This window comes from Mytilus galloprovincialis, chromosome 3, assembly GCF_965363235.1.
Source record: "Mytilus galloprovincialis chromosome 3, xbMytGall1.hap1.1, whole genome shotgun sequence".
NCBI lineage: Eukaryota > Metazoa > Mollusca > Bivalvia > Mytilida > Mytilidae > Mytilus > Mytilus galloprovincialis.
Genome location: NC_134840.1, coordinates 33782982 through 33800443, shown reverse-complemented (window position 1 = coordinate 33800443; position 17462 = coordinate 33782982). Strand labels below are relative to the sequence as shown.

Sequence of the window (17462 nt, the reverse complement as noted above, 5' to 3'; positions counted from 1 at the left end):
AAACAATAACTTTTGAAATGGTGTATGGTTCTCTCTGAAATTAGACCACAAATTGCCATACCACAAAGGGATGGTAAAAATTGGCTTTGGGGATTATGGTTCAAACTGTTTAGGTTTTGGGGGCAAAAAAAGGGGGAAACCAGGATTTTTGGTTAATGGACAATATCCTTAATTTAAAAGCAGTTTAAGGGAAGTAATTCAAACACAACATTTTGAATTACCTCTCTTGTTATGGTTGCAAACTCAATTCAAATTATGTCCATATCTTGAGGGAAAGAAATGTTTTTTTTGGAAAAGAATGGGGGTTAAAAAATTGGGGGGGGGGACAATTTGTTCTCAAATCTCAGAAATTAAAACGAAATTTTTTTTAATTATAATTTTTTTTTGCAAATAAAAAAAGGGGATGGGGTTCCCTACAGCAAAGTGTATTGCACAAAAGCAAAATAATGAATTTGAATTCAAGTCGCATAACCTTTCAAGTTCTTTGACTATATTTTTTTTGTGTCAGAAACCTATTATGTGTCAAATATTTACAGCAGATTCCAACGAGTATGAAGCTATAGGTTGATTCTTTGGTTAGCTTCCTTGCTAGCTCAACCATGAAATCATTATTAGACCTTATAAGGTAAGGTACAACAATCATTTGGGTGGAGTTGATAGTTAAGCAGAGAACCAATCAGAACTAGTGACAGAATTAAATAGTGTAAAACTAGTTTTATAAGTCAGTTTAAATATAAGTGTTCAATCTAAATTTAAAATTTAGTGATAATTATAAGCTAATTCACACGCATGTTGTAGGTGTGTTTGATTTGTCAATTTTATTTCAATTAATTACTCAGTTCATTTATAAATCCAGTTATGTGTATGTATAAGGTTAATGATCCCTTCTGTAGCCTTTGAATTACGAATGTTTCAAACTGCAATAATATAAAAACAGCAAAGATAATGAATAATAGAGATGGGCCATTTTGTACATTTACAATGAGGAAACTTCGACCAAGTATTATTATTTGTAGTTTTATTGCATTTAAAAGTTAAACGGGATTTTGTGTCAAATAAACCAAGATTTTTGAAGAAAATCCACAGATATTTTTGTTATAAAATTTTAAGCATAGATTACTCAGACACTTGATTTTCTATGATCATGATGTGCTAGCGTTTATTGTTTACAAAAAGTCCTAGACAACCGTTCATGTTAATGAAAAAAAAATCGTCTGAAGTCACAAAATTCGAGCGCACCCTAGAAGGTGTACTTGAATTGGTCCATATATATATTTGTTTAAACCAATATCTAAATTTATAAACTTGTTTTAATGAAATCATTGCTAGTACTGCTTGCAAAAAATCCTCCATATATCAAATACTAAATTGTCAACTATGAAAGTGCAAAGGAAATGCTGTGGATTTTCTATAAAATTTCCATTTGTTTAGCATTGAATCAACACAAGGGTACATCATCCTTGAACAAAACATAAACCGTAACTCCACTTCTAATTTATTGTAATACATAGAATTTTTTAATTCAATCAAAAACTATAAGAAATGAAATTTAATTTTCAAAGTTGGAATCTGCTGTAAATACAATCCAAATTCAGACCTGTATCAAGTGCCAATATTGTGTCCCCAACTGTTCAGGGTTGGACCTCTGAGGTAGTATTTAGCTGCGCTCGGAAAAGCAATTATTTTAAAAGTCTGTGTGAAATAGCTTAATTGCTTAGTATCAACCATTAACCAGGTAGTATATGTACCATTACAATTATATTCCTTTGTGTCAGGTACAAATATTTCAAAATGGACAGTGGTGATTATCTTAAAGATACACCACTTCATGTTGCTGCTGCTAAAGGAAAGATAAAGGATGTAAAGTATCTCTTAAATGAAAGACAAGTCTCACCATTTGCTCGAAACAGGTAAAGATTCAGATATATTTAATAGTCTCATTATATGTATATTTTTAAGCTTAATTGATTTGTTGATTCCTCAAAAATTAGGTTAGTTAAACAACAAAAGAATATTAATCTGCATATGGTTTCATAGTCATTTTTTTTTTTTAAATTGCCACAAAATGCAGAGGAAAGGTCAATACATTTATTCATGAAAAAAAGTCACCCATGTGTCTGTTTGCATAAGAACTTGCACCTTCTGTGACCAATCAAAGAACTTGCTGTGGTTTCTATCAAATATTAGGCAGGACGTTGAGCACAAAACAACCATGCTACTCAAAATCACTTGTCATTATCTATTTTATTTTCATATTCTATCACTTACAGCTTTTTGAAAATGCCAGTAGATTTAGTGAATGAGAAAATAAATTTTTGGAATCAAAAAGGAAATACATTACGCGAAAAGGAGTTTGAAAAAGTAAAAGAAGTACTGCAAAAGGCAATGGATGAAGCCTCTAATGAAGATATAGATATAGTAAGAACTTATATAGCTACAATTACTGTTGCCACTAGACAAAGAGGTCAATAAGATTTACCCTTGCCCATTGGTCTGTATGTTATATACATATGTTGTGTAATTGCTTAGGTTTGCATCAACCAAATAATATGAAACTTGTACACAATAATGCTTATTACCACCAATCACAGAACAAGATCAAATTTGGATGGCATCTATTTCAATAGTCATGAGTTTCCCCATTCTGTTTGTAAAAATGAACAGTGAGAGCATCAAACCCTTGAGAAATCTTATAATATCATATGTAAAAAAATGTCATTGAGTTTGAATAAGTACATTAACTCTTGCTTCTTACACAAGCCTTATGTCTTTCATAGGTAGAATAAATACTGGATTGGATGAAAGATTTTAACTTTTGTTTTATGTTCGACTTGATAGTAGTATTATAATATAGTTGATAATTTTCGCTTGTTTCATTTGGGATAAAGATCAATTTCTCTGCATCCATAAAATATCATGACACCAGAATGTCTTGGCTACCAATCAGCTGTTTATTACTGACAGTGCATAAAAGTTGAATTGTCTACGTGTGTATCTGATGCATTTTTAAGATTGGTACTGTTAAAGTTATTAATGCTACCTCAGCAATTTATCAATCACTACATGTTCCGTAATGATTATAGTCATGGTTATGAACTTAAAAGCTAGTTTCAACAAAATAACTTTTGGAAAAAGTTTAAACTATTGTTTGGTTTTATCTGCAGAGAACAAACTGATCTTTACAGCTAAATTTTAACAAAATAACTATTGCGAAAACTATAAACTATTCTAGTCATTTGGATTTCAATTAAAGATTTACAACCATTTAACTTTAGTATGCAATAAAAAAAAAAATGAAATATTTGGTAAACTAATGCTTGATAGCTGAATTTTGAAACCATCATCACAGCAGATACTTTCTTCTTTAAATTTAAGTGTAATGTAATCAAACCAATGTAAAAATTAAATGAAATATAGTGTTTATCATTTTACTTTGATTGGTTTGTAAATGAAGTACTTCTTATTATTTATCTGTTGAGTTTTAACATGGTTATTGTTTATATTTTTATATTGGATAAACTATATTTAGACAAAATATGATGATAATGTAAAACTGAATTTGTTTCTATTTGAACAGGAGGAAGATAAAAACTTTATCAAACATTCAGATGAAGAAAGGATATTTCTATTTCTTAATAGAGCTTGTAAAGGTGATTTAAAGACAATTCGCAGGTATGCATTGCAATTTAAATTATTTTTGTGACCATTGTGGAAATAGTAAAATGCTCTGTCTGTTCAAACACACCCTTACATGAAACTGTCAGTAGGATTATTTGTCATCAAATTCTCAACCAGACTACCAACATTTTGATTTGACCATTTATACAGGATCTCTATTAAACTGAGACCATATTTTGAGCATTGAAACAATAGCACATTATGAACACAAGTTTTCTGACACCCTTTGACAGAAAGCTATCATTCTTGGCCTGATTTTTGTTGAGCCTGCAACTTTTGTTGCAGAAAGCTCGACATAGGGATAGTGATCCGGCAGCGGTGTTAGCTAACTTCTTAAAAGCTTTATATTTTAGAAGGTGGAAGACCTGGATGCTTCATACTTTGTATATAGATGCCTCATGTTACGAAGTTTCCGTCAGTCACATGTCCAATGTTCTTGACCTCATTTTCATGGTTCAGTGACCACTTGAAAAAAAAGTTCAAATTTTTTGTAATGTTGAATTCTCTCTTATTATAAGTAATAGGATAACTATATTTCATATGTGCGTACCTTGCAAGGTCCTAATGTCTGTCAGACAGTTTTCACTTGACCTCGACCTCATTTCATGGATCAGTGAACAAGGTTAAGTTTTGGTGGTCAAGTCCATATCTCAGATACTATAAGCAATAGGGCTAGTATATTCGGTGTATGGAAGGACTGTAAAGTGTACATGTCCAACTGGCAGGTGTCATCTGACCTTGACCTCATTTTCATGGTTCAGTGGTTATAGTTAAATTTTTGAGTTTTGGTCTGTTTTTCTCATATTATATGCAATAGGTCTACTATATTTGTTGTATGGAATGATTGTAAGATGTACATGTCTAGCGGGCATATGTCATGTGACCTTGACCTCATTTTCATGGTTCAGTGGTCAATGTTAAGTTTTTGAGCTTTGGTCTTTTTATCTAATACTATATGCTATAGGTCAACTATATTTGGTGTATGGAAATATTTTATGATCTTTATGTCAGTCGCGCAGGTTTTATTTGACCGTAACCTCATTTTCACGGTTCATTGCACTGTGTTAAGTTTTTGTGTTTTGGTCTATTTTTCTTAAACTCTAAGTAATAGGTCAACTATATATGTTGTATAGAAGCATTGTTAGCTGTACATGTCTGCCTGGCATGGTTCATCTGACCTTGACCTCATTTTCAAGGTTCATTGGTCTTTGTTTAGTTATCTTGGTTAATGTTAAGTTTATGTGACAGTTGTTATAAAGCTTAACTTTATACTTAGGACTATCAACATAATATCAATGATTAGTATAGAAGGCGAGACATTTCAGCGTGTGCACTCTTGTTTAACATTATATGTAAATGACCATGCTGTACTGTCATTATGACAAATTTTAAGGGAGTTATGGGCAATGACCAATTTTTGGACTATTAATATTGTACTCAATAATCTGAATTTATTTCGTATAATTGCTTTTCCCTTTATTATATTGCAGGTATTTAAAGACAGACCCAACACTGTGTAATAAAACTGACTATGATAAAAGATCAGCTTTACATATGGCAGTAGCAGAGGGACATACTCACTTGCTTAAGTTTCTTCTGAATCAAAACATTTTGAATAAGGATGTGGAAGACAGGTAAAATTTGGAGTCTTAAAATGATTTTCTAAATTAATGAGAAAAAAATAACAAAAGAAAGATATATATTTTTTTACAAGCTTATGAGGAATATTTCATAAATATGATATTCTTTATTATAGTGAAAAAAGCCACATTCCTTACTATTATATTTATAGAGATCCAATAAAATCCATTACTTTATACTAAAACAGTAAGTTGTAATGCAGCTCTAATTTTATCTCTTTACTTAATCAGTCACTCACTCATTTAGTTAAATCATTCTTTGTGTATCTAGTTTAATAAATGTATCATATGACCCTGTTCATCAACAAAGATGACCACCATGGCTAAAAATAGAACATGGGGACAAATTCAGTGTTTGGCTTATAATTCTGAAAACAAAACATTAAGAGCAAATCTGATATTGTTACAAATGTTCCTCAGGTCAAGATCTATCTGTTCTAAAATTTTCCGATGCATAAGACATTTTGTTGTTAGGTTGCTACCCCGGAATTGGTGATTTTAAGAAAATTTTTCAGTTTTAACTTGATTTTTTAATGAAATATCGCTTATTGATTTTTTGATATGCAGCAGGCAGGCGGGTTGCTGCCAAACAGTGTCCGTTCATGAACATGAAAACACTTTGATAAAAGTTTTTCAAATTTAGACAGGTTGTCTCTTGTAAATGAAGGTCAAATTCATTTTCACGATTATAGCTGTTCTCGGGTTTACTAAAGCAGTTTATAGGAAAATTGTAAAATAACAATTTCAAATGATCACAACTTGAAAAGTAATTTAAATAATGATAAGGGGTCTTCAGTAACTGTTTTAGACGGCAATGGGATGGCCAGCAATTAAACATTTGGGCCAATTAAACCAGACTTGGCCTCAATCATTATTAGTGTATCTAATTCTATTTATTATGACTTTCAACTTATTAAACATGATTTCCAAAACCACAGTAGATACTTGTAAGGCACACATTCTCCTCAGAGCCTCTAGTTACAATTATTAGAATGTCAAATGTACATATAAGGACTAAAAATCCGTACTAGAAAAGCAACTAACTTAAGAATGATTGTATAGCAGATAGATAAAAAATTATGCACAAACAAAACAATTAACAAAACTGTTTCAAAGAGTGCCCACAGCTACTGAAATCAAGCACAAAGTTCTTAACCGGCTGCTATGATATTACACTGTCATTCTCTGCATTCACTTAGTCTTTTAAGTTTTTTTTAAAATGAAGAATTATTTCTATTTTTAGATGGAAATGTACACCTTACCATGAGGCAGTGAATAGGAAAGACAATGACATGATAGAGCTGTTGAGAAAGTAAATTCCTCAATCTATTTTATATGATGTTATTGATACTTCTATTGCATGTCATCTAAATGTTGCCTCAGTGGACTGTCACATGATAAATTACAGTATATCTTGCCATGTATTTATTGTAAACAAATGTGAGGATATATTCAACTGAATATACACTTTTACTTTAATTGTAATAAGAAGGATGAGTACAGGGTTTTTTTTCACACAAAGCAAATAGGGAATTTTTTATTACACTTCTGTGACTCATTTATATACTGCAGATGAAATAACAAGAACTTTTTGTATATTTCACTCTAAAATTATTTTTTTTAACAAATTAGTACACTATGATATTTTAGCAAAGAAAAAGTTTCAAAAAGGTATAGTTTATGGTCTTATTAAGGAACTATATGTGTTATATTTGTTATCTAAATTCAGTCTCTCTCACAAACAATGTTTCATAAGAAAAATTTCTATTGTAAATTATTAACAGTGAATGATTTTTAACCCTTTAATAGTGCTTCAACTTAAGTAAAAATTGGACAAAAATTGTTTTTATGCCCCATTTATGGGCATAATGTTTTCGGGTCTGTGTGTCTGTCCTTCTGTTCGTTTGTCCTACTTCAGGTTAAAGTTTTTTTCGAAGTAGTTTTTGATGACTTGAAACTTAATACACTTGTTCCCTAGGATATGAACTTTCTAATTTTAATGCCAAATTAGAGATTTTCCCCCATTTTTACGGTCAACTGAACATAGAAAATGATAGTGCGGGTAGGGCACCAGTGTAGTGGGGACACATTCTTGTTTTCAAATATATATTTCGTATAGGTGTACAGCGTTAGAGAAATATTGTTGTATTATTGAAGAGCAATGGAGGTCTTTGTTCAGTTTCGTGTAGGGCAGACACTGCTGATGACCTGTTTACTTTTCTATTGTATTTTACAAAGAGTGACATAATTGTATTCATGTTATTAAATGTCTGTAAATTCATAAATGCTAGCAATGTTTTTATTATTGCTAAAATTTTGATAGTATTCTTTGTATGAAGCATTTCCTGAAATCAAGGTTAAATTTGGGTTCTAAACATCTTACCATTAACCATTGGTGAACCAGATTAAAGTGACCTCATATTTTAAAGGGCAATAAGTGACAAATAGCATAAATTGCCTCACATTATATATGTGAGGTAAAGTGGACTAGATATGAGGTTGTTGCTATAGTAACATATGACATTATTCATATGCAGAGAATGACGATCATTGACAAAACACTTTAATAAGTTTAGGCAAAAACAAAAGTGTGGGCTAACATGGAGCAAGGACTAGACAAGAATATTTATTCATATACGGACAAGATAAACAGTTAGGTTTACTCCTTACCAGTAAATACATGATGAAAACACATTGGAAGGAAGATGAGTTTGTGTATTGCCCATAACCACCAATCAGTTGTGATTTTTAGAAATTGCAGCATTAAATTAACTGTGATACAAATAGTGTAGACAGATGAAACACACAGATTTAAGTAACCACTTTGACCCATTTATGTGCTACTTACTTGGGAAAACAGTACATTGAGTTAAATTTTTCTGCAAGTGTGAACCAGGGTATCTAATTGAGTTTCACTGTTTGGGTATCAAGGGTTCAACTAGGCTCAAATTTCATATTTGTTGAACATGCTCAAAATCACACTCTTCCTACTCCAAAATTTCTTTTGATGTTAAATTGACATAAGCAATATCAATTGAAGTAGCATCTAGTTTTATCTTGGGTCTGGCCCTAATTATCCAATCAGAATGTGTGGTTCCTTTCCTATTTTTTATAGACAATAGTTTGATCAACTTATTTAGATCCTTCAATAAAAGTAAATTTTACAGATCTAGATACACTGCCAAATGCCCTAGTCATTACAGAAACCATTTGCAGTTGTCTTAATATACTTATGTCCTATTCTTATTTGTAATGTATTGATACTATTTATGGTTTATATCCTTTTTTGTTGTTATTTACTTGTAAAGCATTTACTAGTTACAGTGAATTTGTGAAATCAGGGATTTTGTAAAATCACTGAAATTTCAGGGAATTTGAAAAATCACTGAACTAATTAGTGATTTTATAAAATCCCTGATTTTGACTAGTGATTTTACAAAATCCCTGAAATAATTAAGATCTTTTTTACAGATTCACTGATTAAATTCAGGGAATTTGTAAAATAAATTCAATATTTTTTTTAAAGTCTTTCTGTGAAAAAAGCCTACTACAGTAACTCTCAATATGTTTGAGGTTTTATTTTAATATCAAGTGAGCATTTTTCATGCACTATACAACTGACGTACTGTAGAACGATGGCTCAGGCACAGATGTCTTTAAATCAAGAGCAAACACACACACAAAAGTTGCTTCAAATAATTGAGGGAAAATTAAAGTGCAACATATAGAAGCGGGGAAAATATGATAAGATTTTGGAACATGTTGTCAATGAGCCACAGAAAGAAGAGTTCAAGACAAAACAAGCTCTTTAATTGTCTTATCGATACTTTGTTTGTAAGAAAGTTGCTATTTATTATAGTTTTTTCTGTAATTACTGTATAAAATAAAACCAATTATATCAATTTTTTAAAATCAAATATAAAAACGGAACATAAGTTGATTGCTGTCATTAGAGAAGAAAAACACATATGTAAGGTATAAGAGATTGAGTGGGTTAGGGTATGTGATCCAGTGGCAAATATTACATGAATATCAGAGCAAGAGCATCTTATTGCTGCATGAAAATTGATAGATAAAAATCAAATACGTGTTGTATTGTTACATGTATAAATTTACCTACAAAATAATGATGAATTAAGACAACAGAAAATATAGGTAAGAATACTTTGTTTTGTACTTGCTGCTGCATGTTTATAAAGTTCTAACCAAGCAAAAATAAAAAAAGTTTTACTTACTTTGGTCAAATATCGGATAAATGTATTCTATCACAAAGTGATATAACTTTGAATAAGTTTCTTAACTTTCTCAACTCTTTTAATCCAAATAAAGTAAATATTTTATTTAATGTAGGTATGAAGTTCTTCAATTTGGAGATTTGAAAAAATCGTTAAAAGCAGTATTCATCAGATGAAGATGTATTAAAAATATTATGTATGTCTTGAAGACATGTACAGCATAGTTCAGAAAATTCACATATCAATAGGTCATGGTGGTAGGGACAAAATGGTATTAAAAGTACGCAAATGTTTCATTCAAAGCTTTAGAACTTTACAAGAAACTTTGAGAGGAATGCCAACTGAAAAATCTTAGAGCTGCTACAGTAAAGGTATTGTTGTTAAGTCTATGATAAGCAAAGAGGTCAATTTTCCTAGTACAGGTTGATTTGATACAGACATGCATTAGAAAGCAGGCAAATTATGTAACAGTACTTTAGATGTCACCAAAACTTGCCATGCAAAAATAAGTAAATTAACAGTGGTCAAAATATCCGTTTACATGCCAACATGCCTTTTAGTCATTAGCATTATACACTAGTTCTAGCTCATAGTGTTTAATAAACAAATATATTTCAAAATCATTAGTGATCATTAGTCTATTATTATCTTAATAAGAAAAACACATTTCTAATAGCAAGTTATACTTAATTGAAATCAGGGATTTTACAAAATCCCTAGCTCTATTCTCAGTGATTTTGTAAAATCCCTAAAATTTCAGGGATTTTACAAAACCACTGAAACTGTTAGTGAATTTACAAAAGCACTGATTAATCCAGTGATTTTACAAAATCACTGATTTTACAAATTCCCTGTAACATATTGATACTATTTATGGTTTATATCCTTTTTTGTTGTTATTTACTTGTAAAGCATTTATTAATTTATACATAATATTTGAATCTTTTTTATTTCTTTTTAACTAGCTATTGCAAGTATCTTTGTGCTTATTTTGTATTTAAATCTTAATGTATGTCCACTTTGTGCAATTGTTTACTGTACAATATTGTCTGAATTACTATTTATTTATGCCTTGTACTTATTTGCTATTCTTCTTATTTAAATTGTATATTTATGTTATTAGAACATTATTAATTTCTTACTTAATTTGGCCTCCCATCTGTTTCAATCAAGTATTGATTATGGGTCTTATGTTAATTATATGTCTATTACCTGAAATAAATCCTTGTGAAGACTAAAGATATAATCCTGAAGATGGTTTACTTTCACATGACTAGGTGTTATACATGGTCTCAATATTTATTTAATGCCATCAGATCTGAACTGTATAATCAAAGTGCTCACATGCTTCCAATATCTTACTAACTAAGTGTATGCATAGTGTAACTGTATAAATGCTAATTTCAGAGATCTGTAAAATGTTATATAATTGTGCATGGTTGTCCATGATTATTATCACTGCCAATTCTACCAGATTTATTTCAGTTTGAAAAATTTGATGTTATGTTTCAAATATTATTATAAATCAAATGATGTATCTGCTGAATATCACCAGTTATGGGCATGTATTTTTAAAGCACATTAGATTAAATGTTTTGTCCCTAAAAAAATAAATCAGTTCCTATAAATATTTTGAAAATTTACTATATCTATAAAGGTCACAGTTAATGTATAATGCTATTATTGATATATGTCACTGCTAAGTGTTACTATTGAGTATTAAAACATTAATGTGATACATTTGTATAAGGTTTACTCTTTTTTTTAGCAATATTTATGCTCTGAATTCAAGATGAGGCAAACTGTTTAACACGTTTAAAACTTTTATATTTAATGTTTATATTGATCAATATATTTTATTTTGCTTTGCTTCAATTTCAGTACAAAAAAAAACGTTTGTAATATTGAAATGATGAGACTAGTCGATTATTCTTTTGGTTTTTTTTAAAGGATTTTTTCTTCCATTTTTTGAGAATGGAAAAGTTGCTTAGTCAAATGCGAAAAGCATGACCTAACTTATATGAGAAAAGGTTGTATACTTATTTGTAGCAGACTTATAATCAATAAAACAGCATTACTTTTTCTCACATGATTAAGATGTTTCATCTTCTAATCAACACAAGTAATAAATGCTTTTACTGAAAACATTTGTTCTTTATTTTCTATTTTGATGCAAGAAAATGTATTTATTAAAGCTTTTAGCTTGTCCGTCTGATCTCCTTGTTTTTTGGGATACGATTGCTTTTAAGCAATCTGTAGACTTATACCATTGACTCAGGGCCATGCCCTCACGTCAACCGTCTTATTCTAAACATCAAGGAACATCTCATATTCTTGAGATTGTCTTGGTTTAAATGGTATAAGAAAAAAAAAAGGATTGAATTAAAACAACTGTCCTATAATGTTCTTCTCATAATCTTCATGTTTCGATATTTCCCTTCACTTGTATGCATGTTTGTAACAACACGGAAAATCAGAATTAAGCAGTATTTATATTTAGTGTTTTTATAAATTTAGAAACACGTCAGAGGGAATTCCCCAGTTTTGATAACACGTGAGAGTTCTCTGAATTCCGATCGATAAATCTATTTCTGTCATATAAGAACTGAAGTGGAGTTTTCTTATATGTCACCGTTATGAAACTGCATGATATTTTATATTGTACTTCCATAAAGAAATGGAGGTCGATGATGAAGATTTCTGTTACATTTTACTCTCATGCGAAACTGAATTTGAACTAGACTGTGAGCAGAAAAAACGTTTTCAATTTTTATGCATCAAATATGTTTACAGATTTTGCAAAACATTTTCTCATTCCTTATTAACAATATGAATTAAGTTCCAAGTTTTTTCTCAATCCGAATTAACAATGTGAATTAAGTCAAAAGTACTTTCAATTATTATTAATTTTTTTTTCCTTTCGTGTGTTTTTTTTTTTTTTTTTTTTTTTGTGTGTATTCAAATTTGTACATATTGTGTTATGCAATAATATTGTATTGGTATCACTCTCTCTCCTTAGGGAGGCTAATAAAGATATATATATATATATATATTAATTAATTTTTAATATACGTCCTTTCTACAAATCACAAGTCTAGGGTTTGTTTAGGTAATTATGTGCATGCGTATAGTTTTCTTGACTTCAAGGGGTATCAGATTGAATGGTTGCTCTGATTCCCCACTCCATTGATTAATTTGAAACTCACGAGATCCTTTCTATGTCTGTCTGCTATTGAGGGTTATTGTTGTTGCATAATTTTAAATCATATGCATCATTTAAATTAAAATAAATGTAGTCCACAACGCAAGGATTTGTATAGTTTACTATACAAATCCTTGCACAACGTAAAGGTGTCACTAGAACACCCCTTCGGTCATAATGGAGTCTTCCATATTATCACTTCGAGTATGGTCGTTTGACGCAAGTAACTTACGGAAGGGGTATCGTCGTTTGACGAAAGTTACTTACGGAAGGGTGTCAATTAACTCGTTCTGTCGATAGACGTCGTATTATATTAAAACCGATCGCAATTTAAACAGAAGAATGTGTACGGAAAGGATTCATGCCCACTGACCCAAAGGAAATTAAATATTTAGAGAGTTAGAAATGACGTTCCACCTAGAATTCACGTAGGAAAAAAGGTGATAAGGTACGAAGTGAAATACCTTCTCTCACTTTCAGTGACGGCTGTGGAAAGTAAACTTGGAATTGATAGTACAAAAATAAAATACATAAGTACATTGTTCATACACTTGTATCGAGGATTGGCTATGTTTAAAGTTGAATAACTATTCAGATTACGTAAATAACATTTTACGAGCATTTTACAAGTGCAGTTGAATTATTTTTGAAAATTATTCTAATACATGTATCAATGAAAACAATGGCAATCGTATCCCTCAGAGCAATCTGCTCTTTGATTTTTTTTTTTGGGGGGGGGGCAGAGTTTTAAAAAATGTGCTTAACAATTCAGCTATTCTTGTTTGTACAACATTTTTATTTGATATAAAATATTGAATTGTATTTCAAATCTTATATTTCTTTTGTTTATCTATACACACAAGACGATGTTGCATGATTGGCAATGAGGCAGATCTCTACCAGAGAACACATGACATAGAAGTAAATAACTTTGGCCACTGTTCGGCCTTCAACAATGAGCTTAACCTATACCTCACAGTAAGCTATTACAGATAGATCGATTAAATGTTGTTTAAAGCTTAAGAAGAATCAAAAAAGACAAAGTAAAAAAACACTAACAGCTTCATTTAAAAAAGAATAAACGAAAAACAAATATGATGCACGAATGACATCCACTGAAATACAGGCTACTGACAAGTAAACATTCAGAATATGCAGAAATTAACCGATTCTGAAAAGAAGTGCTCCTTTGAAGGAGGGAATTCCTTATACAGACACAGATACAGATACAGATATGGCAGGGTTAAGGAGTATTGCTGGCACCTAATAGTAAACATATGAAATTTGTCTGATAAAAATCGACCAAATGCAAGTGCATGTTAAAAGTAAAATCACAAAAATACTGAACTCTGTGGAGAATTCAAAATGAAAAGTCCTTAATCAAATGCCAAAATAAAAAACTTAAAGACTTCAAACAAAAGAATAACTACTGTCATATTCCTGACTAAACTCATCATAGATACCAGGACCAAAATTTAATATTTACGCTAGACGCGCGTTTCGTCTACAAAAGACTCATCAGTGACACTAGAATAAAAAATGTTTAAAAGGCCAAATGAAGTACGAAGTTGAAGAGCATTGAGGACCAAAAATTCCTAAAAGTTATGCCAAATACGGCTAAAATAATCTATTCCTGAAGTAGAAAAGCCTTAGTTTTTCAAAAATTCAAAGTTTTGTTTACAGTTAATTTATAATTATGAACATATCAATGATAACTCAAGTCAACACAGAAGTGCTGACTACTGGGCTGGTGAGACCCTCGGGGAAATAAATCTCCACCAGCAGTTTTGTAGAAGTAACGCGCGTCTGGCGTATATACTAAATTCAGTCCTAGTATCTATGATGATATTAATTGCATCGACCCAGTGGTTGCAAATAAACTCATCATAGATACCAGGACCAAAATTTAATATTCACGCCAGACGCACTTTTCGTCTACAAAAGACTCATCAGTGACGCTCGAATAAAAAATGTTTAAAGGGCCAAATAAAGTACGAAGTTGAAGAGCATTGAGGACCGAAAATTCCTAAAAGTTATGCCAAATACGGCTAAGGTAATCTATTCCTGAAGTAGAAAAGCCTTAGTTTTTCAAAAATTCAAAGTTTTGTTTACAGTTAATTTATAATTATGAACATATCAATGATAACTCAAGTCAACACAGAAGTGCTGACTACTGGGCTGGTGATACCCTCCGGGAAATAAATCTCCATCAGCAGTGGCATCGACCCAGTGGCTGCAAATAAACTCATCATAGATACCAGGACCAAAATTTAATATTTACGCCAGACGCGCGTTTCGTCTACAAAAGAATTATCAGTGACGCTCGAATAAAAATGTTTAAAAAGCCAAATAAAGTACGAAGTTGAAGAGCATTGAGGACCAAAAATTCCTAAAAGTTATGCCAAATACAGCTAAGGTAATCTATTCCTGAAGTAGAAAAGCCTTAGTTTTTCAAAAATTCAAAGTTTTTTTTACAGTTTATCTAGGTAAAAGCATTTTCTTATGTAAAAAATGTTTGATTGAACCTGGTTTTATAGACAGCTTTACCTCTCACTTGTATGACAGTCGCTCGAATAAAAAATGTTTAAAAAGCCAAATAAAGTACGAAGTTGAAGAGCATTGAGGACCAAAAATTCCTAAAAGTTATGCCAAATACAGCTAAGGTTATCTATTCCTGAAGTAGAAAAGCCTTAGTTTTTCAAAAATTCAAAGTTTTGTTTACAGTTTATCTAGGTAAAAGCATTTTCTTATGTAAAAAATGTTTGATTGAACCTGGTTTTATAGACAGCTTAACCTCTCACTTGTATGACAGTCGCATCAAATTCCATTACATTGACAACGATGCGCGAACAAAACAAAGACATAATAGGTAAAAATGTAAAACAATAGGGATACAGCAGTCAACAACAAAAAATTGCGGTCGTATATTAGCATCTGGTTGTTGTATTTGTCGTCTTCATTGTCCAAAGACAGATGGTTTCCTGATAATAACTTTAGTATAAGTAAATATAAATCTATGAAATTTTAACACAAGGTTTAAACCACAAAAGGGAGGTTCGGGTTGATTTTGTGGGTTATTGTCCTAACAGTTTAGGAATGAGGGGGCCAAAACAAGCTTTTTTGTAGTTTCAAGACAATAAATTGTGTTTAAATGTAGTTATCTCTCTGAAATTATACCACAAGTTTCCATACTACAAAGGGATGGTTAGGATTAATTTTGGAGGGTTATGGCTCAAACCATTTAGGAATTAGGAGCAAAAACAAAGAGAAAAACAAGGCTTTTCTGGTCAGAGGACAATTAAGACAATATAAAAGCAGTTTAAGGGAGGTAATCCAAACCCATTTAATCAATGTTTTATATGTTTGACTAGCTCCCTTACACTGCTTGTAAGTTATGTATTTAGAAATGTTGTATTGTCTTGGTTATTAGCTGCCAATTTATTTCTAGCAGTTACTAATTAATAATATTAAATTCAGCTATGACTGTATGTCATTTTATATTTTAAGACTTTTATGATGTATTTAAATGGATAATTTTGGCTGCAAGCTCCATTAGAAATTTGAATTGGGATTATGACCATATCTGGAGGGAAAAATATTTTTAGGGATTAAGGGAAATGGGGAGGTGAAAAAAATTAAGGGGGGGTATAATAATTGGGGGGAACATTTTTTTCTCATTTCAGATATCAGAAATTAAAAAGAAAATTTCTTCAAATATTTTTTTCGGGGGGTTAATATTCAACTGCATTATGTATTGCACAAACGAAACAAACAAGGGGGGGGTCAACTCGCAACAGCATAGTGTTTTGCACAAAAACAAAGAATTATCGAATTTAAATTCAAATTCTTTAACCAATTTTAAGTTCTTTGACTACATTTATTCTGCGTCAGAAACCTATTATGGGTTTACTATTTTATCAAGCTCGAATATCGTGTCGATTTTGTCCCAACTTTTAAGGGTTTGACATCTGTTGTCAAATTCAGCTGCGCTAAGCGAAGCAATTTATTTATTACACGATTTTATTTATCTAGGTTAAGACCACCCTTAAACATGTACATTTTTAAGACTTTGATTCATTTTCGAATACGAAATAGTAGAGGAATTTTGGTCTGTTTTTTGTGGTGTTCTCAATTTTCTCAAAGTTTTTTGATTTTCTTTAGAGATTTTTTTTCCGTAGTAGAGATTTGATAAGAAGTAGTGGATTCGTAAACGATAATCAACGAGCGACTAGAGAATTGATAAGATCTAGCTTAACCCATTTCTAGTAAAACAACTATCTGTTTCATGATCTGACAATGAATCAACAGAATTTCATGAAAATAATTTCGTATTTTGACTTTTTTTATTCTATTATAGCTGGAAATGATTAGATCCACAATGTTCACATTTATATTTAACTTAATATAAGTTCAATTTTAACTTAAATGTGTTGTTATCTTCCCTTTTTAATACCACATTTTATATTTGTAAATAATTATTTCATTCAATGTTTAATGATTACAAACAATTTATATTGATTAGATTTTAGTATTCATGATTCATTCAAAAAGACAATTAATAATTGAATTTATCTTAATCTTTTTTTCGGAAAGTACCCGAATATGTTTTTTTTTATTGTAATGTTTTTCTCTCCCAAAATATTGTTTTTAATCTTAGAGGTATCTATAATTCATTTTTCATATAAAGTTGACGATTTTGTTTCTGGT

The 17462-nt window shown here is 30.8% G+C and overlaps 1 protein-coding gene across 2 annotated transcripts in view; it reads left to right on the top strand.

Annotated features, from left to right (window-relative positions):
* Positions 1-7276, top strand: part of LOC143067776 (uncharacterized) — a 51715-nt gene extending 44439 nt beyond the window's left edge. For both annotated transcript variants that reach the window (XM_076241313.1, XM_076241312.1), the window contains 5 exons: positions 1776-1910; positions 2271-2418; positions 3578-3672; positions 5169-5312; positions 6562-7276. In XM_076241313.1, coding sequence (XP_076097428.1) covers positions 1776-1910; positions 2271-2418; positions 3578-3672; positions 5169-5312; positions 6562-6634 — 595 coding nt within the window. In that variant the 3' untranslated portion in view covers positions 6635-7276. The remainder of the gene's footprint in view (positions 1-1775; positions 1911-2270; positions 2419-3577; positions 3673-5168; positions 5313-6561) is intronic.
* Positions 7277-17462: the final 10186 nt, after the last annotated feature.